Genomic DNA, 25,973 nt, shown 5'->3' on the forward strand with positions numbered 1-25,973 from the left:
CAGCTACTCTTTCTCCTCTTAGGGCTAGTTTCTGTCTAGCCCTTCCACGAGTGCATGTTGGGAATGGGATGGAATTAGAAGCTTTCCCTTTTGCAAATAAGAGATTTCTAGAACTAAAATGCACAGGGAATGCTCCTCAGAAATGCATGATGATCCAAACTGGGTGGAGATGAGAAAAGAGTAAATGGAGGTGATAATGACCAGCAGAGTTGGAGACTCTAGGGGTACATACAGACTGCAGAGTTTTTCTGGGCTACCAGAGGTAGCCCGGAAAAACTCTGCTGCATCCAAAGAACGCGTCTGCTCTTCTGAAATTTTTTTCGGAAGAGCAGATGCAATATTTCAGCACCTCTGTAAACCTCATTTATGAGGAAGAAGGGATGTTCTGAAAAAGGTTTTTTTCCCCCCAACATTTGGCCCAGTGTAGATGGACCAAATGTCAGAAAAAAGAAGCGGAAAAGGCTATGCAAATTGCGATTCACAATTTGCGTATCTTTTTCTGGAAGATCTGTACAGTCTAGACACAGCTGGAGTTTTACGCTGCACTCAGGTGGGCCAACAGACATGCCAGGCCCTTGGGCAAAGTGGGGGTGGGCCAGGTTCATGCTTCTATAAGGGGCAGGATACTGGATGAAAGGTGTGGGGAGGGAGGCAGCCAGCCCTCAGTGCTACCTGGAATGCACCGTCTGGCACTCTGGCAGCAATTTAAAGGGCCTGTGAATCACTGGACCTGGGGGCAGTTGTGGTGTCTCCTCCATCAGCGGGCCTGACTGCACTCCTCAAAGAGGCTACATCCCTTCCACATTGCAGGGCCCAAGACATTCTGCCTCCACTGCTCCCCTGGGGACAGTGCGGCTGGCCATAGTCCCCAAAGGAGGGCTATGTCTAAATGCTACAATGTAGCCCTTAACAATGGCAACCAACTTGGCCGCTAAGATTGTCAGCAGTGGCGTGAAAGTTAAAAATAATTTTAGAAGAATTGTTATAAAGCAAAGGGTCCTTTTCACCACAAGGCTTCCACCACCAGTTCTCCAGACCTTTTCTCTCTTGCTGGCCATTTGTAAACCACAGTGGTGAAGATAATTGTGGGGAAGAGGATGCCTAAGCTCTGCTTGTAATTGATAGGGGAGGACCAAAGATTAATATGGGTCCTGGACTACATTGAAAAAGATTTACTGGAATAATTCTGTCAGGTAAGTCAGGTCTACACTACGGGAGAAAGTTGAAGTAAGATATACAACTCTAGCTGTGCGAATAGCTTCCCTTATGCCTCACAACCCAGTGGGGTATTGGAATCAACAAGGGCACAATCAGCAGTTGATTTAGTGGGTCCTTATTAGACCTGCTAACTTGAACCCCAGGAGATCGATCTCTACAGTGTCGATTTCCCAGTAAGTGGAGAAGCCCATAGGGGTGTTATTTTATTAACAGACATAGTGGTGCTGGTAAAAGTCCTAGTGTATATGCATTATTATAGTATAAGGCAATTATACCAGTATAACTTATTTCACTTTGCTGAAAAACAAATGAGCTATAAAGGTATAAAAGCTACTTATATCAGTATATGATTATATCTACACTGCAAATGAAATGTTTGACTGCAACTTGGGTAGGCATACCTATCCTAGGGGTATGGGCAAAAGGGCCTCTGCAGACTGGATCAACCCCACCAAACAAGTTGATCCGGCCTGCAGAGGCCATGCTGCTTCCTCTGCCCCCAGGCCAAATCAGGGCCTGGTGGTGAAGTACACAAAGTCTCCTTCCGCCCTGCAAGGAGTGCACAGCGCTTAGAAGCATTGCACTTCTGGCAGGGTGGGAGGAGACTTTGCGCGCTTCCCCTGAGCCCTGATTGGCCGGGGGATGGGAAGGAGTGTGCAAAATTTCCTTCCGCCCTGCAAGAGGTACGGCGCTTCTAAGCACCACATGCTCCTTGCAGGATGAGTGTAGGTGGGAGGAGACTTTGTGCACTCGCCCCATCCCCAGGCCAATCAGGACTTGGGGGCGGGGAGAGTGCGTGAAGTCTCCTCCCATCCTGAAAGGGGCTCAGCAGTTAAAGTCAACCGCCAGCTGCTGCTCAGCTAGTGACTGATTCTAAGCACTGAAGTCCCTTGCAGGGCAGGGACAGGAAATGAGGGACTTCACATGCTCCCCCTCACCAGGCCCTGATTGACCTGGGGGCAGCACACAAAGTCTTCCCCACTTCCAGGGACATAGGCGCCTAGAGGGAACTGCAAGCTGGTAAGGGTCTGTGGGTGGGGAAGCACAGAAGTGTCCTGTCCCCCCCCCTTCTGCCTGAGGCTCCGCCCCCTCCAGAGTGGTCAGGGACACTTCAACAATGTCTGAAGTGGCACCTCTGGTCAAAATGTATTGCCCACCCCTGATTTAGACAGTATGGCTAAAAATAGACACGAAGACATAGCAACACAAGGCTCAGCATGAGCTGTATATGCCCACCCTGAACTTTGTAGTGTTAGCCTGTGCTAAAGTTCTGTGCCAGTGTGTCATCTTTACTACTGTTATTTTTGGTCATGCTAGCTAAAGTACAGTAATTCCTACCTGAGTTTCTCACTGTCCCATAAAGTTTGTTTACAGCCACCAGTCCTGGGTCTCAGTGTTCTGTGCTGTTATTTAGGTCAAATTTACCCCTACTAAGAGCCCAGTAAGCAGTAGAAGCGTTGGCAATGCTGCTAGACAATATTGAGCTCCCGTGGTTCGGCAAATTCTCTGGGTTAGCATTGGTCAGGTCCCAGGAGAGCTGGACTCGAGAGATACAACCTGTGCTATCAAGTACAGGCAGTCCCCAGGTTACATACAAGATAGGGACTGTACGTTTGTTCTTAAGTTGAATCTGTATGTAAGTCAGAACTGGCATCCAGATTCAGCCGCTGCTGAAACTGACCAGCGGCTGACTACAGGAAGCCTGAGGCAGAGTTGCTCTTCCCCGGGCTTCCTGGAATCAGCTGCTGATCAATTTCAACAGGCTGAATCTGAACGCCAGTTCTTACATACAGATTCAACTTAAGAACCCCAGGCATCCCCAAGTCAGCTGCTGGTGAAACTGATCAGCGGCTGATTCTAGGAAGCCCGGGGCAGAGCAACTCTGCCTCAGGTTTCCTGTAGTCAGCGCTGGTCAGTTTCAGCAGCGGCTGACTTGAGGACGCCTGGGGAAGAGCAGCTTGGGTGCTGCTGGGTTTCTCCAGTAGCGCTGCTCCTCGGTGCTACTGGACCAACCCAGCAGCACCCAAGCTGCTCTGCCCCAGGCGTCCTGATTCAGCCGCTGCTGAAACTGACCAGCAGTGGCTGAATCAGGACTCCTGGGGCAGAGAAGATGGGGTGCTGCCGGGTTGGTCCAGTAGCACCCAGAGTGGCACTACGGGACCAACTGGCAGCACCCCAGCTGCTGTACCACAGGCGTCCGGAGCAAAGCCGCGGAGCACGGGGGCAGCGGGACAGCCCAGACGCGCCGCGGCTGTCCTGCTGCCCGTGTGCTCCGCGGCTTTGCTCCCCGTCTCCCCAGACCAGACGCGCCGCGGCTGTCCCGCTGCTGGCGTGTTCCGCGGCTTTGCTCTCCGTCTTCCTGGTCTGCTGGAGACCAGCAGACCAGGGAGACGGGTAGCAAAGTGGAGCAAAGCTGCGGAGCACGCCGGCAGTGGGACAGCCGCGGTGCGTCTGGGCTGTCCGCTGCCCCGCGGCTTTGCTCCGCTTTGCTCCCCGTCTCCCTGGTCTGTTGGTCTCCAGCAGACCAGGAAGACGGAGAGCAAAGCCGCGGAACACGCCGGCAGCGGGACAGCCGCGGCGTGTCTGGTCTGGGGAGACGGGGAGCAAAGCTGCGGAGCATGCGGGCAGCGGACAGCCCAGACGCGCCGCGGCTGTCCTGCTGCCGGCGTGCTCCCCGGCTTTGCTCCCCGTCTCCCTGGTCTGCTGGAAATCAGCAGACCAGGGAGACGGGGAGCAAAGCCTCTGAGGCAGCGGGACAGCCGCGGCGCGTCTGGGCTGTCCGTTGCCCGCGTGCTCCCCGGCTTTGCTCCACGTCTCACTGGTCTGCTGGAAACCAGCAGACCAGGGAGACGGGCAGCAAACCCCGTTCGTAACTGCGGATCCGATGTAAGTCGGATCCGCATAACTCGGGGACTGCCTGTATAGGCAAAGCCTAAACATGTTCTTCTGCCCATAGCAATTTGACCAAAGCTGCACAGCAAATTAATGCTAGAGCTGGTTTTGAAACCTATGAGCTTCTGACTTCCACTCCTGTGCTGATTAGACGAGGGGTGCAAAATCCCATTTAATTAGTTAACCACTGGGCTGGAGTGCCCCACCCCTCACAGCTGGGCTGGAATGGCCCCTGCGTCATGGACAGGGCCTGTTCTAGCACCACGGGGGTGCTAGTTCACAGTTCATGTGGGCTCGCAAGCTGGGAATTGGCAGACTTGCGCTGGGCGTAAGTGTGTGTATGTGTCGGGGGGAGGGCTGCCAGCTCCCAGCCTGCCTGCAGCCCTTCCCCCCCCCCACACTATTTCCACTTCTCCACCCCCTGCCCTGCAGCCTTCTGCCCACGGACCTGTTCCCGAGTAACAGTTAACCGTTACCCGGTAACCATTGCCCATTAAGATTTCCCGTTCACATCCCTAGACTAGACCATACTGCTTCTTCATTGACATAATATAGGAGGGTGCATTCTTAACTATAAACCAAACCCTAACAAAAAACTAGCTTGCTGAGTTTTGCCTTCTGTAATTTTTCTAAGAAATATGGAGCAAATGAGGATACATTATGTGATCTAATAAGTATAAATGGCTAAGCTTTTTTTTTCAACACAAGTTCTGTTTTAATGTCCTGATGGAGGAAGCATCACATAAATGGAGAATGGAATAAGATTAGAACAGACAATCAAATGTCAATATATGAAAAATCTTTTTGGAGAGGATACATCCATCACCTTTTCTTTTTGAAAAAAATCAAATTTTAGATCAACTTCTTTATATATTCATAGCTATGAGATTGAAGAAAATTTACTGTCACCTTGAATGTCTAACAAAGATCTTACACCGTGTCAACTACATAAGGATTAAAGCTACAGCAAACTGTTCTACTCACTACTAAGCTCATAAGAGGAGTAAGCTTGCTAGCCAGCCATTTGCCCAGTGTATTCATTTTCCCCATGAAACTAAAAGCATACATCATGTGTACCCAGAAGAGTGTGAACTAGAGATACTTATCTAGAAAAAAGTGATAAAATGCTAACTTTTGCAACTGAAGTGGCTTCCTAAGAGCCATTTGCTTCTAATTATTCTCATGTAAAGCATACTAGAATAGTAAATATATACAGATAATTAATTACAAACATTCTCGTTCTGAGTTTGTTTCCCTAATTTTAAAATTCTCCTGTGGTTTTAATTAGGTGAGCTGAGACAAATGTGCTAAGAGGCCTGTAGAACTGCTATTGTTTTTGTAGCTCGCTCTCCTAAGAGCTTTTTCAAACACTTCTGCACACAGCTCCCATTTACCATTCTAGGGTGCACACAAATCCAACTTCACAGCAGAGAATTCTGATCCCTCTGAAGATGCTCACCTTTGATTCAGAATCCATCTATTTGCTCTCTGAACATTTTTATAACTCTGGACCTTCTAAAATCCCAACCTCATTTTTAAGTCCTGACAGGGCAATGCCGTGCTAAGCGTCTAAGAACATACAAATAACTTTCCCCCCTCTTCCTAGATGGGGGACGTTCCTGAAATAGGCTGCTCTAAAACATGGGCAGGATATAAACATAGCTGCTCAAACTGTACACTACAAACTGCCTACCTGAACATGGAGTGTGTTTAAGTGGGAGGGGTTTGTGCCTTGGTCAGTCCCATTCTCTCATCCCAGCAGTCAAATGACCAACTGATGTAGACACCTGCAGCCAGGAGGGTCACAGGCTTGGATGGAGCTATTTGACCCATAGCGAGGAGCAAATGTGTCACTTTGAGAAGTTATACTTCTCTGAGCCAAAGAAAAGCCACCTTCAACATTTAATCTATGACTGGCACTATTTATCCAAGGCTGTGGCATGGTAGGTGAGCACTAAGGTACATTCACACACTGTGGGCTGGCATATTTCACATATCTAGGAGTGAAGTCGTCCTGATAACTCTCACACACATTTAGCCTGTGCAAATGTTTTGGCACAAAATATGTGATGTATTTAAGGCTGTGTGTTGTGTAGTGTGATTGATTTCCTCTTCTTGCTTCATACCCATCAGCCAGCAACTTTGGTGAAAGGAACATAGAGTATCTAAGTTTTCGCTGGTACATACTCTCTTCACAGTCAAGATTCTCTCAATAGCTCCTTCTGGCACCTACTGGAAACTGATTGCACCTTGAGTACTCATAGAAATCAGTTCAACTTTCAGTGCTCCATGTCTGTTTAACTTTAGCAATTAGATTTGTTTAAAAAAACACAGCATGTTGATAAATAAAGATTATTGGTTTTTTTCCAGAGTCTGCATCTTCTCTTATTTTATTATGTTCTGATAATCAACACTTCGTAACTGCAAAGACATGTGGGGGAAACAAAATTTTTCAAATATTTTAAACTTACTGGTACACTAATATAGTGGTTGAAAGGTGAGGGGATGAGTAAGGTTCATTTTCTAATTTAAATCCATTTTAGATGCAAATTAAGTCTATATTTGTCATCAGCTGGCTGAATTTCCAAAAATGATTGTAACTAGTAAGGGATTTATTTTTGAAGGGAATGCTGAGAGTCTTGGCTAAACTGTGATATTTTTCTTTGGAAAGTATCCTAAACTGCTTGAGAAAATGCCTCAGATTCCCAAGGCAGGAGGGGAAAATACTTTTTATATACTAAACTAGACTTTCCTTCCTCTTCCTAATGCAAGTCAGTCAATCAAATTCTTTTAAGAACAGTTGTGTGCGCGTGTTATGTTCAATTTACAGTGAGAATGAAAAATGCAATCCATTTCATAATTCAATCTTCATTGAGCAATATACCCACCTGAGCCAGTTCAGCACTACTGAGGTGCCTGTCACTGTTTATATCCAGGTACTTAAACAGGTCTTCGACTAACAAGCGCTTCTGGAATGTTCTATCCTCCACAGGGCTGCCCAGCTGGTTGTGGTGATGAGCCTGAAAGTCCAGGAGTATGCTTTTAAGACGGCTGTAGTTTGCCATTGTGCAAGTGTCACCTACAAGAGAAGATGATATTACTTGAAAATGTATTTTTAATTTGATTTGTGTAGAGTACTGAAGTTCTGAAGGAAAAAGTAAGGCACAATCAATGACAGCCTCCTGTGCAGATACTAGCTCTCAGATCCTACAATCATTCCCTGTAGCAATAGCTAGCATGTTTTATAAATCCTACCTTCAAGGAAGCACTTAAACATGTTCCTGTATAGATTACAAAGGTTTGGATAGCAATAAAATTATGTCTAATAATCCCAACCCATATTAAATGTCCACTATATATTCCTTAGCAATGATTATAAAATAAATACATGCACCCGAGGACAATAAGGAAAAATAATAAATTCTAGCAAGTCAGTGTTTACAAAGTTTTAGGATCATAAATAAGTCCCATTGTACAGCCCTATACCATGTGAAAATAGCATTGCCCCGACTAAAAACTGTAGGGCTTTTGTCAAATAAGGTATGACACACACAGTGACACTAAGACTTTTATCTCACTGGCAATGTGCTATACAAAGAGAGAACCGTACATCCACCACAAGCTGATAAACTGGACACTGGGAAGATAATAAAGGGTGCTTAGGTGTCATGGCATGGATTGTACCCATCATCCTCTGTGCGACAGAAGCAGAATGTCATTGTGCTAACCCTGGCGATACTATCTAGTCCTGGGCCAGATTTTGCTTTCAGTAAAAATGGTGGCCTCAGTGCAATTATTCTAGAGTGACATTGGTCTACTGGAGCAAACAATAAGACTCCATGTGACCTAGAAATTCCTATGGAGGCAGCATGAAAGGCAGTTATCTATTGGCTTCTATCTTCATGGGCCTGGAGATCATCTTACTCTAATGTAAGAGGCTTAGTTTGAAGCTCTTATTCAGTTTAATTCTTGACAACATCAGCTTTTAAAAAGTGTTTTAAGTTAAGGCCTCATTATTGCCTTTGGGAGGGTCTGTAACTAGCACTGGCAGGAATTGCTTATGCAGATCTGTGGGGTATATAAAGACAAGTGTAGTTCCCTTACTATAGGAGCCTCTGACTTTTACTGGGAGGATCCTTTGTGCTGCAAGCTAGCCCTAGAGATTACAACTCCCATAAGCCCTTGGGAAAAAGGAGGGAAAAACTCTTGCTCTTTTCCAGGCATAGAGAGACAGAGTTAGGGAGGCTTCATTTTGGAGAGAGGAGCCAGATTGTTGGTATGGAGAAGGAATGTAATAGTATAGTCAATTAACAGATTAACCAATAAGCAAAAGCTTACAAGTTAATGCTACAGATTACACACATTCCCCTCCCCCCCTCCTCTTGCCAGTAAATTTTTTAGCAGGCTGGCCAGCAGCCCAGCTCAGTCCCCACTTGCATTGTGTCCTGGACCTACCCCCGTTGCAGCTCTCATTTAAAGTATATTAGGAGCCAAGCAGGCAGGCTCAGTTCCCACTCATGCTGGGTCCAGGAGCTCAGACTCCTCCCCCCTGGACAGGGGCTGCCTGGGGACTATAGAATAGTCAACTAACCGATAAGAATTCATGAGGTTAATCATCTATTCAACCAATATTTAATATCCCTAGTGTGGAGCTCTTTCCAGGCCTGGAGCTGTTGTGTTGAAGCTAGAGCCTGCTGGGACTTGGATCTTCATGGCTGCTTCAGGGGCTGTTGGTGATTGTTTCTGTCATCTGAAGAAGTGGGTTGTGCCCACGAGAGCTGATGACACCATCTAAGTTTTTTGTTATTCTTTTAGGTGCTGCAAGACTAAGCATTGTTTTTTAAGTTTTTCCTGCATAGAAGGTAACTGTGTGTAACTGTGGTTCTTTGGCAAAGTGCTGCCTGGGATGGAGCACAGAAGCAAATTGATTCTGGATTCAGAGACAGCCAGAGTGATCTTTCCAGTGAACCAGAGCTGCTGGCATTCCAGTGGCATGGGGATTTTGCGGCCTATTCCAGTGGCACAGGGATTTTGCAGCTGACTGACTGCCTGAAATGACACACACAACCTGCACAGTGCTGTCTCCACTTCAGCTGAAGACCTTCAAGCGCGTCCACACAAGCAAGTGAATCCAGAGGAGTGCACACCCTGAGGTGGGATAAAGGGGGGCAGTGTAAAATGCCAGCTAGATAAGTTTCCTTTATTTCTGTGTATTTTGCTAATTGATTTTATTCACTTTTAATCTGATAAGCCCCGTTTCTTTAAGTTATTAAGTAAAAGTGTGTTAATTCTAGTTTAATCAATTAGATGTATATTATTTATAACTGTTGTTTTGGAGTTAGATCCAGATTATTACCAGAATAATTTTATTCCTGGAGGCTCCCAAGGCATACCATTAAGTGCATACAGGGCCAGCCAGGTGAAAGCACCACCATTGTATATTCCTTTAGGAGCAAGGGACTGCAGCAAGGGGGTGGACAGGGAATCCCCAATTATACAACATCATCACTGGGGTACTTAGGATCTCCTTTAATATTAAAACAATCAGGCACCCAGGCACACAGGTGAGTGTGGCCTGCTCCCAAATAACCCAGGGAGGAAAGAGGAGCATTACACAAGAAAATCTTCTTCTATAGCAAGAGGCTCTTTCAGGGACAGATTTTCCAACCTCTTTGTTGTTGGGTTGCACTGTTTGATGGGTTACTTTGATGAGAGAATAAGGCAGGAGGGGATGAGGAGCATTTCTCTAGAACCCCACTACCACCAAAACTGGATTACAAGTGGGATATATTTTTTTGACAGTGGACATATCGATTCAGAATATTTTTTGGCACATCTGTGCTCAGAGCCTCTAAAAATACCATGAGCCTACTGGATACAAGGCATGCCAGCAGGACCTATCTTCATTGCTTCAGGTGGTATTTTCCAATCAGTGTCCTAGTAAGATCCATGCTGAGACTAATATCAACAAGATATTTGTTTCTCCTCCTTCTGCCAGCCCCCTACATTTTCAGAAGGCCTTCCCCACCATGGACGTAGACCATTCCAGAGCATGTCATCACAATTCCTGCAGTGACCAGAAGGACTGTTGGAGAGTGGTGCAAAACATCCCCTCTCCCTTTTGTGATCTCCACAGAGCTCCTGGCTCTTCCTCCCTTTAATCTACAAATGAGTGACTGAACTTTCACACTCCTGCTTACCCTGTTGTGCCAACACTAGGTTGCCAGTTTTCTCTTTGGTTTATTTATGTTTCTGTGCTTTTTCCAATGCCATGTCAATTGATTCCTATTCTCAACGAAGCACCCAGATCTCTGTTGCTTTCTGTCATGCATTTTAGCTAAAGAAAATTCAGCTGCCTCATCCATCGTAATCAAACAGTTTTGCAGTTCTTATATTTTTAGGGATTTGGCTACTGCACAGTTCCTTTCTCTCCAGTTCCAGATGAATACCACAAGTAGGGGAAAAAATTGTCTGGTTTGCTCCCAGATCTATTTTTTAAAATATTATTATTATTATTATGGGGCCATTTGGTGACACTGATAATAACTTTGCCTAAACAAGAATGTTCTGAGGGGTCATAATCACTTCCTCAGTCATTCAGGGTGGCTTTTGGAAGGCGTAAAGTCTCTGAAGCACAAATCTTCATACTAAAAACCTGATTCAAAGTCCACTGAAGTTAGTCGAAGAATTTTTTTGATGGACTTTGCATCTGGTCCTAAATTTAAAAGACTGTATAGCTACTTTATTCATTGAGGAACACCCATCCTCTACACTCACTGAGGCAGGGGTCCTAGTGTAAAAGTTTAAGGGATCATACAATTAAAGACTGTTTAATAATGTATGTGCATAAGAGGGCAGAGTTAAGTTTGCATGGGGAATATAAAGGTGACACCAACTAATATAGGAATGCTATGAATATTCTAATGTAATTTTTGTATGTAAATAACACCTCTTTCCTCTTTTATAGTGCCTTTCTTTCAGAGATATCAAACTGATTAACAAATAATAATTAATGAATCTTCACTTTATTACATTACTGTAATTCCCATTCTCATCTTACTGTGGGGGCACACAAAAGATAAAGGAAGCTCTGCTCCCATTGTATTCAGTGAGCCCTTTACTACTGACTGTAATGGAGTTAGCATGCTAAACATAGCAGTGTAGCTGCAGTAGCATGGAAAGTAGAACCCCATGCCCAAGTCCCATAAGTACGTACGTGGGAAAGCTAAACGATGCCACTGCTGCCTGTGCTATTGCAGCTACACCTCTGTTTTTAGCACACCAGCTCACAGAGTGCATCTACACTAGCAGGGAATCATGTGCCTAGTTCATCACCAAGATACAGACTTTCTGAGGGTATGTCTACACTAGCCATAGTAGTTCGAACTAGGGTGGCTAATGTAGTCATTAGAACTTGCAAATGAAGCCTGGGATTTAAATATCCTGGGCTTTATTTGCATGTTCCCGGGCGCCGCCATTTTTAAATGCCCCGTAGTTCGAACTACCTGCCCGTGCCTACACGCGGCACGGGCTAGGTAGTTCAAATTAAAGCTCCTAATTTGAACTACCGTTACTCCTCATACCGTTACTCCTGCAATGAGGAGTAACGGTAGTTCGAATTAGGAGCTTTAATTCGAACTACTTAGCCCGTGCCGCATGTAGCCGCGGGCAGGTAGTTCGAACTACGGGGCATTTAAAAATGGCGGCGCCTGGGAACATGCAAATAAAGCCCGGGATATTTAAATCCCAGGCTTCATTTGCAAGTTCTAATGACTACATTAGCCACCCTAGTTCGAACTAGGGTGGCTAGTGTAGACATACCCTGACAGAGTTAATGGCGGAAATCCTGAATCCCATTTCTGCTGAAATCATGCTTCCTTCCAGTGTATTAACCTTACATTGATAAACTTTCTGGCTTAAATTTAATCACCCTAGAATGACTTGGAATTTGGCAACAGTGTAAAAATGTACACTACTGAGCTATTCCACTCCTATTTGCAAAATTAATTTGATGTGGCACAGTGCCATAAATGCTGTAGCTTGAGCCAAAAAGAGAGCACAGCTATGTACATAAAGGAAACTTATAATAATGTGTCAATGCAATAAAATATATCAAATATGAAAAGAATGGGAATGTTGCCTCAAAGTGCCATTCTTATAACAGGAGCTTGCTCTCAACATGTTGCCAGATGAAGCAGAGCAGACATTTGGAGGGAATAAGTGTTTGAACACAAACACCATGGGGGCTGGCGTATCTTGCCTTTGGAACACTTTGGCACTAATTGGATGCTTCATTTGTATAAATGCCACTGAGCAATTAGACTTCTGAATAACTGGATTGCTGGAAGGGTTCTGCTGGGCAGAGAGCTGACTTCAAAACATCACCAGCTATCAACACAATGTAATTTTTTGCACTTTTGTGTGTTCACTATTTCAAGGAAGTCTCGTCTACTCAACCTTCTTCCATGGGCCATTAGAGTGTGTTTTTAAATGATGCTTGCACCTTTGCACATCCAGCAAAAATCACACATCCACACTGTACCCCTCCAATTATTTATGTGCATTGCTGGGTAGTATGAAAATCTGAGTGGAATGTGAGGACAAACTATAGGTTTGCACAAATTTCAGTAACATATTGTAATGGGGCTGCAAGAGCCTCTCATGAGTGCCCCGAGCTGAATGCATGTGCCTTCACTCTCTTCTTGCTTATGGAGGCTCTTCGGTGACTTAGCCCTTCAGCCAAGTGCCATGCAATCTGTGCATCAAAATAAACAAAGCCAGCCCTCTACTCCCGTAGATAGCAGTTGTCTGCTATGTCTATTGCAGGGTTCCTCTGATTCCATAGGCCACTTCCCTGTGGCCCTCTGCCATCTTTGCCCTTACCTCAGGACTATGTCATGTTCACCACAAGATCTCCACCCTCAGCTGTCTGCACCACACACACTTGCTTATTACTGCACTGCACAGCACCTAACTGCTGCTCTGTTCTGCAGCTCCTGTTATATGGCCTTCCTGACCCCTGGTTGGCTGCTTCCTCTCCCCTCTCCTGCAGCCATTCTAGCCTGTTTGGAGGATCTCGCTACTGTTTTTCTGGGAGGGGGTGTGGCAAGACCACAATGCCTCCAGCAGGGAGCCTAGTCCACCCAGTTATATATATACACACACACAGCACTAGGATTTTGTAAATGGATTATGCAACCTGTTACTACCTCAAGGCCCGAGCAGCTGTGGTTTTAAGTGGCACCTTGTCACTATTTTTTCCTGTAGCTACTGCAAAGAATTATCAGATGGAAACCTAACAATTCAACACACCTCGCCTTATCCCTCAAAAATCCCATCCTCACACTAGCGTGGCACTTGCATCGTAAAATAAAGTGTACTATAGAGATTTGAGCACATGGGATTTGAAACTGTGGCCCTTGAACTGCCGCACAGCTCAGTCCCAAAACACAAAACAAACCACAGTAGAAACCAGACACAAAATCAGCAACAGTCACTAGCAGCAACTTCCAGAGGCTTTGCAAATCCTATCATAGCCAGCAAACTGCATTCAGAAGAGCTTTCACTTCCACTCCTGCTGCTGCTATGTCCAGTGTGCGGAATTGCCCAGCAAAGACCTGAACAGCATGATGGCATCATGCTAGGGAATACAAACCAAAGAGAACTAATATTATTGAACAACATCATAGCGACACTATCCTTTCCTCCAGTTTAAAAGAGCACATGCTGATCACACTAGGATAAGAAGAAACAACAACAGCCTCAGTGGCATTTATAATTGCTGTCAGCTGAATGAGTAGCAAACTGCACAATCGCTGGAGAAAGGAAGAAATGATAGCAATTTAACTACAGGGACTGGGGCCAGTTCCTATACTTACGAACAGAACTATGGCATAGTTGATATTGACAGCTAAACAGAATTGCATGTTTAAGGGATTGCCCCAGAGATGATACTTCTCCCCCAAAACAATGAAATATGAAGACACTCAGTTTAACCCCCATGGAAGGAGGAAGTGCTTAGACAACCCTGTTGGATTTGTTAGGAGAATCCACTTCCAGGTACTGGATTTCTCCACAACACTCTCCTCCTCTGACATTTACTTTCCTTCTTTGTGTCTGTTGAATTCCCAGTAGCAACGGTAATGTAATCCACACACCATCTAGGTGTGGTGTACTGTTCCACATGGTGGTACTTAGACCACGTACTGAAAGAGAAAAAATGAGTTTGCTCTACAGCCTTAGCCGAGAGCCAGCTGGCTTTATAGTTCAAGCTACAGAGGCTCATGCACTAAGCTCCCGAAGTCCCAGGTTCGGTTCCACCTGCCAGCATTGCAGTAGCTGGACCAGTAATGCAGCAAGCCATACTGGGTTTGGCAACAGTGGGGCTAAGTATATACTGGCAGCTTCTTGTGCAAGAACTGTTTTGCGGAAGAGTTCTTGCTCAAAAGCCACAAGAGCACTGGCATGTGCTTTTGCGCAAGAGCGTCTATGGCAGTGCGGATGCTCTCTTGCGCAAGAAAGCTCTGATGGCCATTTTAGCCATTAGGGTTTCTTGCGCAAGAAATTCATGTTGCCTATCTACACTGCCCTCTTGTGCAAGAGCTCTTGCACAAGAGGTCTTATTCCTCGTGGGGAGAGGAATAACTCTTCCGGAAGAAGCCCTGTTTTCCGACGCTAGACTGTAAATTTACTTGCGGAAGAACGCACGTGCAGTGTAGGCACCCGGCAAGTTTTTGCACAAGAACAGCTGTTCTTGCGCAAGAAGCCGCCAGTGTAGACACAGCCTTTTAAGAGATTCCCTTCAGCAGTATGTGACAATAGAAGTCTGCAGTGACACAGAGAAAGCAGCTTCACAATGCAGCATTATTGATTCCTTCTCCCAAGAATACAAAGCATGTAGAGTGAAGGTGTAGACACGATACTCATTGTTGTGCCTCTCATGGCTGCCCAGCAGGACCGACAGCCCTGGTGGGCCCTGGGGCAAGAAGCAGGCCTCTCCTCCCCCCCAGCCTTCAGAGCCACACTTCAGCCTATTCAGAGGGGCCCGGAACTCTAGCCACCGCTGTGGCAGAAACTCTGGATCCCTGGGCACTTGTCACCTTTGCCCCCTCCGGTCAGTGGGCCTGTGACTGCCACCCTCTTCTGGCAGCAGCAGCTCAGGCCACTTGGTGCTCTGTCCCTTCCTGTGAGTTAGCCCCCTGCTCAGGTCACTTATAGCCTCACTTCAGGATAATAAAGAGTTCTACCAAAAACTAAAGAGTATTGACTTTATCAGGCCTTGAAGCCTGGTCTCCGCTCAGTAGTCTTTGTCCCTTTATTCTAGATCAGGGCTTCTCAACATGATGCCCGGGGTCCACTTGTTTGCAGCCTGCAGTGCGGTTTGGGTTTACACAGGGCTCAACACGCGGCCTGTGGATGGGAGCCAAAACAAAACAAAAAAATCAATATAATGGTCTTCTGTTGATAGGCGTGTTAGTAGTTAAATTCCTGGCCTGTCATTGCTCATTAAAAGTGCTGTCATATGGGTGGAAATTGGATATATATTGAATGTTATTAATATCATCAGAACTGATTTAAACGGGGCCTGCGCTTTGGGTAGTTTTGCCTTAATCTTTGTATTCATGCCTCCCAGTGTCCTGATGGTAGTTGTGGTCCTGGAGGTGGCTGGCATGTCCCTGCATCCCCTGGGAGGGTCAGCACAGTGTGCCTGTCAGTGTGAAAGATGCTATTTGCATATATATTTGCATGTACATGCAACCACACTTAAATTGTGGCCCTTGGCATGTGCTGTTAGAATCATTGTGGCCCCCGGGGCTTCCAAAGTTGAGCAGTCCTGTTCTAGGTGGTGATTGGCCCTGCCATGAGTGCAAGGGACTGCACTTCCAAGGGTCCTTCCAGTTCTATGATTCCAAAAGCTTACACCTCCCTTCCTGCAGAGGTTGGTAAAAGTCAGGGCCCCACTCTCTTCTGGGTGCTCAACTCTATAGTGAGCAGCCAAGGTCTGCTTCTTGTAATCCCTTGCTGCTCCCTTGGCTTGCTCCTATCTATGCCTGTTTGCAGGTTTCTTTTATTGGGCTGTTCTCCCTTATCTTCTCTCCCTGGAGCTCTGTCACCTCCTGCAATTTCCTCTCCAGTCAGGAGTGTTTCCCTCAAGGTAGCTCTCAGCCTCCCAGCAGCCAAACCTCTCTGCTTTTGTTAATCAGCCACTTAAGAGTGTATCTACTCTTCAGCTGAACCTGGCCGGTGCAGTCAATTCAGCCTCCCAGGGATTAGACTGAAGGGCTGTTTAGCTGCAGTGTAGACATCTGGCCTCCAGCTGGAGCCCAGAAGACAACACTGCAATTAAACAGGCCTGCAGCATCAGCTCCACAAACGCAAGGCAGCTGGTGTGGGGCCCTCTGCAGGGGATCCAAATACAGTGCAGACATTACAACTGGAGAAGTAACTGATCCACCTATCAACCTCTTCCTGCCTGCTGAAGTGAGGCACTCATTCCATTCCAAAATGTAAAAACCAAAAACCACGGATTGCCTATTTCCCCTCAAACTAGGGTTCCCAGGTGGTTTCAACAAAAATATCGGACACACTTGACATTACATCACAATCTACATTACATCTTATTTAGAAAACACCGGACATTTATATTTTCTCATTTATATTTTCTTAATTTGTTTCCCAAACAGAAAGCTCAAATACTGAACTGTCTGGTTCAAAACTGGACACCTGGCAACCCTTCCTCAAACTAAGTCTTAAACATTTCTTGAATGCTTTAGTATGTTTGATGTAGATTATGTCCAGGCTAAGATAAGCAAACTTTCCTCCCCACAGCATGATCTCTTTGGCTGTGTGTGTCTCCTGATACTCACTGACAACTTCCCCATCCCCTGCCCTTAGCTCACTCACTCCCCTTCTCTAGACCAGGGAGACTCTAATGGTTTAGTCTTTTTTGACCTTAGGCATTGCCTCAGGGAAAGGAAACCATTTTTAGCCTGGTTGGAGTGATGTGTGCGGATTCCCCAATAATCAGCTTTTCTATGGTTTCCTCAAGGAAACTTCTGTGTCATTGTTTTGCTTTTCCTGCTTGATTGCTTTAACAGTCCCTGTCTGATCTAACACCACAGCCAGTAGCCATCATAAACAGACACAAAGTCAGGCACCATGTGGATGAAAAATGAGATAGTCATTTCCTACTTCTCCATGACATAAATTCTCCATACATATAAAGAAGTGATAAAGAATGTGTCTTAAGGCACATGAGCAACACCAGGCTCCTATCTATTCCTCACATAAACCAATACACCTACTGCTGTCCGGGGCAGTTCACATTAGTCTGTGGGAGTTGCTCCTACAAATCTGAAGTTAGACTGGCCCCAAAGAGCATGAACATATTTTATTAAAGTTAGAAATCAGTTTGAAGCAAACAACCCCAAATGTGGATTTTTCAAAATCCAGACCTTAATGCAGGTCCATTTTGCAAATGGCCTCATCTTTATGACTGGCCAAACCAAAGCCCTGAGTTCAAACTCTTAAAATCAGAGTGTCCAAAATCCAGATGTGGATCCCCATAATGCTGCTAGAGCCTATCTCTAATTAAAATGGTGACTAAGTCAGGCCAGAGGGCTGCAATAGGGTAGGAAAAGGTAGCCCTAAAAGGGTAAAAGGCCCTCTCAACTAGAAATGGGTTACTCCAGATCAATCAGGATCAGATGATAAGGGGTTGTCTCAGCAGATTAGGATCAGATGAACATGGCTACCCTGGACCATTTAGGGTCAGTTTATTCCACCTCAGCCCTGAGACCTTTTAAAAGCCCCCACTGTTGGATGGGGATAGAAAGAAAGAAAGATATACAGAGGTCTAAGCAGTTACTAAGATAGAAACTGCAGGGGAGTAAGCAACTTCAGGAGGAGGGGCTGGGCTTCCTACTCCAGGGAAAGATTACAAGCATCTAGTTGTGGTGAGGGGAAGGCTGACTGCCTGGATGTGGAAGATAGGAGGCAGTTCTTTACCTGAGGCCCATCTCGCCAAGCGGAAGTGCACAGGCTGGCAAGAGAAAGAAGGGCCCATGCTGCTACAAAACACTATTTCCTCTGTTCTTTGTGGACCACATTCCGCCCAGGTGTGACTACACAAGGCAAGGCTTTATACCAATATACTCAGAGAAATGACACTGAGGGATGATACACTGTTGCCTTAATCCCTTCATGTGGCAAATAAATGTCAAGGACAGTTAAATTAGCAATGCTAAAATGCCTTTCCTTTCCTTACTCTACAAAGGAGTCTGTTAGCCTTTTGTCCCCACGGAGGCAGCTAGCAATCCTGGATTGGAGGAGAGCTTCTACATTCTTATCATTTCTCTCTCTCTCTCCTTCCTGTCATTGATGACACTTGTAATCTTCTTAAATTGTGACTGGACTCCAGTAGCTTTATCCACTAAATACTCACGCTCTCTCCAGGTTTTTGGTAGCACTGTTCATTTGTGTGTGTTTACTGTTCTTTCAGGTATTGTAATCATGGCTGTTAAACAAAAAAGAATCATCGAAATATTTATTTCTCTCCCTTATTCCAATCCTTGTCTCCGAGTGCCCTCCAGCAGTTTCCCTTTACAACATGAACTCATCATTAGCAGTTTCTCTCATCTCATAATATTCTCGTCAGTAGATCTTGCTAAAAGATATCTCATGGCTTGTCGGCAGCTTGTGGGGACTTGGATGCTTTTGTAATTGGACTCAGTTTAACTATTCCAGACTGACAGGATATATGTTTGCAGTGGCTTCTCTTTCATGATGTTGGCCTCTGGGCATCTAAACGAGAGGAATTCTACTGAGCGAGGATGGTGGTTAGCAGTAGGATCAGGCAATGGCATTGTCTCAGGAGCTCATGAGTGAAGGATGTCAATGTGTAGATGACAACATGATTAACGAATACGCCGGGGCTTATCCATTAATACTGTCAACTATACTCACCCTTCCCCTTGCTGCTGCTGTAACTGAGGCAACTGCATGTGTATGGGGTCGGGGAAGGCTGCTGCAAAGCAGCCTCTGTCCATGGTGGGCCCATGCTCCCTGTGTAGAGAGGCTACTCTGTGGCAGCAGCCCCTGTCCAAGGGGGGGTCTGAGCTCCCCATGAACATGGGCTGCTGCCAATGAGCAGTCTCTGTCCATGGGGAGCTCAGACCCCCATGGACAAGGGCTGCTGCCTCTGATATAGAGGCAGTGAGCAGGAACTGGTCTGTGAGAGAAGCTGGTTTTTAAACTTAATCCCCTTGTGGACCAGCTCCTGCCTGCCACCTCACACTGCTGCCACTAATAGAAAGGCAGCAGCATGGGATGGAAAGGGAGCTCCCCAGGAGTGGGGCAGAGAATATACTGTCTGCCAGCCCCTCCTCTGGGGACTATTGAATAGTTGTGTAACTGCTAAAATTTTGATACGGTTACATGACTATTTAATTGCACATTATCTAACATCCCTATTGTTTCCATGAGAGATGGTGAAAGAGAAATGACTGGTAAGATAGCCAAGATCTAAATCTAGCAAGGTTTTATACTTCAAACTCCATTTTTTGAATTGCCCTGGAGGTCATAAAGATCTGGATAACAAAACAAGGTTTGCTTCAGAGAAGAGATCACAAGCTCCTGGCTGGAGGCAGATGGAAAAATGTGTTTCTGGCCACCATCACTCTCTGTGAATTGAGGTGCTATGGGATGCCAGAAGCACCTTTGTCTTATGAGCATCTTCAACAAAAGGGGGGGGGAACCATACTTTGATCAATTATTTGAGGTCCTGCAGGTGCTTCCCCATTAGAGCTTGTCATGACATTTTCATTGAAAAATTTCTGTTCACTGAAACTGAAACAATTTCTGAAGAGGGTGAGTTTCAATGAATTTCCTTGACACAATTCAAAAATCTTGAAACAAAATCTTTAAACAACATTGAAAAAAACTCTCAACTTTTTTTAAGGAAAAAAATTCAGTTTTCTGTTCAAAATGACTTATTTCAAAATGTAAGCTAATCAGACTAAAAGCTGAGGTACTGTATCCTATGCTATACTAGGGATGTGAAGGACTAGTTGACTAGTCAACTACCCAATAAGCAAATGCTTATTGGACAGTCGACACGATAGTCGACAAGTCGCTCCCCCCCACCCTTACTGCCTCTATCAGGTAGAGCCAGCAAGGTGGGGAGGAAAGTGGGGGGTACCTCAAAGCAGCAGCACCACATGGAGCCTGGGATCAGCTGGAGACTTTGTGCAGTGCTGTCACTTTGAAATGTCTCAGGGAGTGCAGCGTTGGGCTCCTCACATATTTCAAAGTGGCAGTGCTGCTTGTAGCCTGCAATCAGTTGGGGTCCCAGCTGATCCTGGGCTCCATGTGGTGCTACCGCTTTGAAATGCTTCATGGAGCACAGAATCAGTTGGGGACTCCCCCAGCTGATCCTGGACTTCACGCGGCATTTCAAAGTGGCAGCACTGCACGGAGCCCAGGGTCAGTGCAGGAGTCCCCAGCTGACCCTGGGCTCTTGCGCTTTCACCTTTGAAAGCCATAAGGCTGTTGCTACACTTCAAAGGCGGAGGCACCCTAATGATTAATTGAATAGTCGATGCAAAAATGCATCGACTATTTGATTAGTCAATTACCCAATACTTAACTTCCTTATACTGTATCTGTCCCGTGGAGAATGGGAGTATTTCAGCTCCAGTTTGACTATCAGTCTGGTAACTTTCCACATACAACATTAATTTAGAAAGTGAAAAGCACTCATTCAGTTCCTTCTTCCTGTATCTGGAAAAAAACAACAGACGACGTTCTTCTCTGGGGCTCATGCACTTTGAGCAACTCTTTCTCTTTTGTCCTCTCCTCTTATGTTCAGTAATAATATTAAAAATTAGCCCCTGGTGCATGCTCCAGTGGGACAGAATTTACATTCTCATCCTCCTTTTCTCTCTGTTTCTGTGATGCTAAAGCTAATAGTGTAAGCATTACTTAATCAGGACATGTTTAATCGGAATGTCTCCTAGCAAAATAACTTGAAGCAATGATAATTTATAGCAATTACCTATGCTTAAATAATTCTTAATGCCTTCAGTTGATTTAGTGGTGTATATGTCTTTAGTGTGTCTTAGTATCAAGCTGACTTTCTCCATGAGCAACCTTCAGTCTTAGCAGTCAGTCCTTAGTTGTAGTATATACATATACGGTACATTAATTGCTTCACTCAGCAAGCCTATTGGGTGATATTTTTTGAAACAGGACAGAATCACAAAATTCAGAGGTGCTCATGTAGGCTGTTCTGGTTCATTACTGAAATAGTCCTCAGTGGCAAAGTTCACATATGAATCCAAATTGTCCAAAATTTTCTGGAGTTTTTTTAACTCAGTACATATTTTAAGAGTCAGTTTTTAAGGCATATAATAGTTGATGCTCATAAATAAGTAATTCAGAAGTGTAACTTTTTCACAGCTGTACCCTGTAGCAAAGGGTGGAGTGCAAATGTTCCTTTTTGAATTGCAGCTCATAATTTGACTGTACTCAGCACAGTTATCATATGTTTACCAAGAGCTAGCTTGATAAGACGTTTGGGTCAGTGATGGGGTCTGGTGTATTGACAGCACTGTCTGAAGGTTATCCCATGTCTCCAGCATCTCTTTGTGGTATTTGCTTTAATATAGTAATGGTCTTCTTTGCAATAGACAGGCTTCAGCTATCTGGCCAAGTCACCACTGAAGTCCAGAATAAGGCTACGTCTACACTGTAGCCTTCTTGCAGAAAAGCTTATGCAAATGAAGCTCAGCATGGAATATCGCCATTTAATTTGCATAATTAATGAGCAGCAGTTTTTGTGCAAGGGGGGTTTTTGTTTCCCCATTTTTTCAGGAAGAACGGCTCTTGTGCAAGAGGGGGGTTTTGCGCAAAAAGGAACTGTCTACACTGCTCGTTTTTGTGCAAAAGCCTCTTGTGCAAAAATGGCTGCTCCTTAATTGTGCAAATAAAGCACAGCGATATTCCACACTGAGCTACATTTGCCTAAGCTTTTCCACAAGAAAGCTACAGTGTAGATGTAGCCTTACAGAGTCCAACAAAGTACTAAAGCCCCACTCCTTCCTCCTGACACCCTGTGCCTTCTGGGAGCTTGGAACCAGTCCCCCACATACCTCGCCCAGGGGCCCACAGAGGCTATCAGCTTCTCTGGTCTGGGGCATGATCACAAACAATTCAAGAAAAAACAGAGTGAAGGGTTCCTTAATCCGTATTGACCAATTGCCTCCTCCTCCGGGGTTTGGAACAGCTGCTGCTTGTGGACCCCTCTTCCCTGAAGCAAAGATTCACTCGGTGCCTGTGGAAGGCTGTTCCAGGATGTCATTCCTCTGTGGCAACCTCTCACACCTCCATTGTTTGCAGGAGACCCTTGTTATTTGTCCAGGGAAATCCCTCAGTTAGGGAAAAGCCTTTTCTTTATCTCAAGCAATTCCATTCAACTTTTGTTGTAAAAAATGCCATTTTCCTTCTCTCATGTCTGTTCCTCAAGAAACCTTTGTCCGTATGACTGAATCACAACTAAATACACCAATATCCTAAGACCAGATGCATGCCTCTATGGAAGCAGCAGTAGCAGACACCGTAGTGGGAGCAATCAGATCAGCTATAGGATAAGAAGGGAATTGGTGCAGCGTGCCTTTGTAACTCGCACATCTCCGGAGGTCCCATGTTCAAATCTGGCCAGCGGTGGTTACAAGTAAGGGGCTCGTCTGGGATATCCACTGGGTCTCTGAAGCACAGGATGTGCTCCCTCAGGGGAAGTATATCACCCACAAACCTAGTGTGAGTCCCATGCAGTGGCACTATCCCATGTAGTGGCACTTAGACCACTTAAAGTGAGAGAGGAACAAGGAAGCACTACAGCCTAAGCAGAGAGTCAGCTGGCTCTATAGTTCTATAGTTCTATATTAATGCTCCAGAAATCTTAGGTTCAAATCTGCTCACTGGCAGTTACATCCTGATCTTTCACAGACACCACAGGGGATGTTACATGGGGCAGGAATTGAGGCTGGGCTTCCTGTCCCTCAAAATTCCTCCTATTGCTTTCCAAACACAGCAACTGGCTCTAGCACTTCATACTGCCCCCTTCTTCGCCCCATCTTTGAGAGCGGCATGCGGGGCTATAGCTTCCTTTCTAAAACAGAGCTTGGCCAGGTCCCCATGGAACCCAGTGCATGGTGCCAGAAACCCACCACCCCAAATGGGGATGAGGCTCTTTCAACCTTAATTCAAATCTCTTGTAAATAATACTACTATCTCTGGCTATGTTTAGACTACAGAGTTTTTTCCGGGATACTGGTGGTACACCGGAAAAACTCTGCCATGTCCAGGGAATGCGTCTGCTTTTTTGGAAAAAACAGGCACATTCTTTTGGTATTCCTGTATTCCTCATTTTATGAGGAATACAGAATCTTCCAAAAGAGGAGGTTTCCCCCACATTTGGACTTGTGTAGATGGGCCAGTTGTCGGAAAAGCCTCTTCCAAAAAAACAAGCGGTTTGCAATTTACTTACCTTTTTCCAAAAACCCCACACTGTGTAGACATAGCCTCTAACTATAAGATTGCACACTACTGGTTCCAGAGAACTCTTACCTTATACAGTGCACAGCACAGTGCCAGAATGAATGCTATAGACAACCATGAATCTGGGATTTTCTAATTTTTGACATTGCAACCTAAACACTGCTCTTATAAAATATATACCTAAATAAACACCCTTAATAATAAAACTATTATAAAAGATTCAGTGTGTTCCAATTCATGCTGACGAGAATCTGTATCCAAAACAAAGTCACCTTCCTCAATTAGGCACATATTCTATAGCATCCATATCGCTTCTAAATATTGCTACTCATAAAAAGCAAAGGTACTGTCATTTGGTAGTAATCCTTTGTCCAATACCTTAAGCCTTCCCTAGGAATAGCTTGCATGTTTTTTTCTTCCCATGGTGCCAGATACCATGGGCACAGGAATGCCTTTGTTTACCTAATAGTATTGGAGGTCAGTACCTTCTTGGGAGTTGGGCATGCTGCTTACAAGGAATCTAAAAGAAATTACTTAGGACTTTCCAATAAATCCCACACAAGGTGAATCCCCTCCTGTGAACTTTGTATAAAACCTCAGCATATTTGCTAAGTTCAAAGACTGGGATTTCTGGCAAAAGTTTAGATAAGCAATCTAAATACCTCCTTATCCTCTATGAACATTCTGAAGTGACACTGTCACCCCCAGCCCTAGCCTTCTCTCTGCAGCCTTTACTGATATTGCATTACTTGGCATGAAGCCAAAATGAGTCAACACACTTTAAAATTATCATAACACAGAGAAAATTCTGAATTATTTGATTTCCCTTTTCCCTTCCATGGGAGATCTCTGAAGGAACAAGTCTTTTTTAGCACTTATAAAGCCTCTGACACCTGATTGTCTTTCGAATTATTAAAGCCAAACAAACAATAAAAAATCCCAAAATAGAATAGTAAGCTCTGATTGCAGAAATGCTGTGAATAACACCTGTCACATTGACATGTTCTGTTCACTCGGAGCTATTCCGTTTTTGCTATGTTTTTGTAGCAGCTGCACAATTCCTTCTGTTTATAACTTCTGCATGCTTTGGCAGATAAAATATTGATCAGCCTGCCAAGAAACATAGAGTGTGATTCTATTTTCATGTCAGAACTTGGTAATGAAGTACATTTATCAAGCCAATCCTCTCTGCGAAAGGTCAGTGGTGAATGTGGCTAAATTGTGATGACACCTCATTAATCTAGCTTGCACAATAATTGTCCCCTTTTGAAAATTGCAGTCCCAGTTTCTGTGAATTGTAGCAGATTATTACAGTGGGATCTAAGACCAATCCTCAGATAATTTTTGAGTAAAGGCAGATAACAAGGAAATAACAACTTTGGTGACTACGTGTCCTTCACAGGAATATGGTTAAAATAAAAACAAGGAGGGAAATGGAAGGCTTTCTTTGGTGGAAAAATCTAATTTTACTGCTAAAATAATATTCTTCAAAGGGCAGTATGTTTCAATTTTGAGAAATGTTCACACAGTTTTAAATGTGAAAAGTGATTTGATTCATGGGTTCCAAGGACAGAAGGAATTGTAGCCATCTGTTATGACCCCCTCATATAACACAGGTCATAGAAATTCCCAAAAATAACTCCTAGAGCAGCTCTTTGAGAAGAACAGCCAATCCTGGTTTTGAAATTCTCAGGGATGGAGATACCACCATGACCCCTGATAAACTGGACCAATTGTCAATTAATCTCACTGTTACTTGCAGTCTGAAGTTGTCTAGCATCAGCTTCCAGAAACTTGATCATGTTGTACCTTTGTAGACTAAAGAGCCTATTATCAAATATTTGTTCCCCATATAGGTACTTATAGACTGTCATCAAGTTACCTCTTAACCTTCTTGTTAAGCTAAGGAGATTGAGCTCTTTGAGTCTCTCACTATACAGCATGTTTTCTAATCCTTTTGGTTAACCTTCTAAGCCTGTAGCTCTTCTCTTTTTCTCTTCAGCATCTGAGGAAGTGAATTGTAGCTCATGAAAGCTTAAATGTGTTAGTCTTTAAAGTGCCACTTGACTCCTTGTTGTTTTTTGCTGAAACAGACTAACACGGCTACCTTTCTCAAACCAAGCTCTTTGAATCCGTTTATCACCACCCTTCTTGACTGTGGATATCAATGCTGGACATGGTGTCCCAGCAGTATTTCCACAAGTGCTAAATACAAAGGCTAATAATCTACTCTTATTCAAGATTCCCCTGTTTATGCATCTAGTTTAAGTAATTATCCACTACAATTTCAAAACCTCTCTCAGAGT

General features: G+C 44.7%; 1 protein-coding gene across 2 annotated transcripts in view; it reads right to left on the reverse strand.

The window, feature by feature from the left end:
- The window catches only part of FSTL4 (follistatin like 4), a 600,213-nt gene that overhangs the window by 223,811 nt on the left and 350,429 nt on the right, over positions 1-25,973 (reverse strand). For both annotated transcript variants that reach the window (XM_075900372.1, XM_075900373.1), the window contains exon 5: positions 6,999-7,189. In XM_075900372.1, coding sequence (XP_075756487.1) covers positions 6,999-7,189 — 191 coding nt within the window. The remainder of the gene's footprint in view (positions 1-6,998; positions 7,190-25,973) is intronic.

The sequence above is a fragment of the Pelodiscus sinensis genome, chromosome 17 (assembly GCF_049634645.1).
Source record: "Pelodiscus sinensis isolate JC-2024 chromosome 17, ASM4963464v1, whole genome shotgun sequence".
In the NCBI taxonomy this organism is placed as follows: Eukaryota; Metazoa; Chordata; order Testudines; family Trionychidae; genus Pelodiscus; species Pelodiscus sinensis.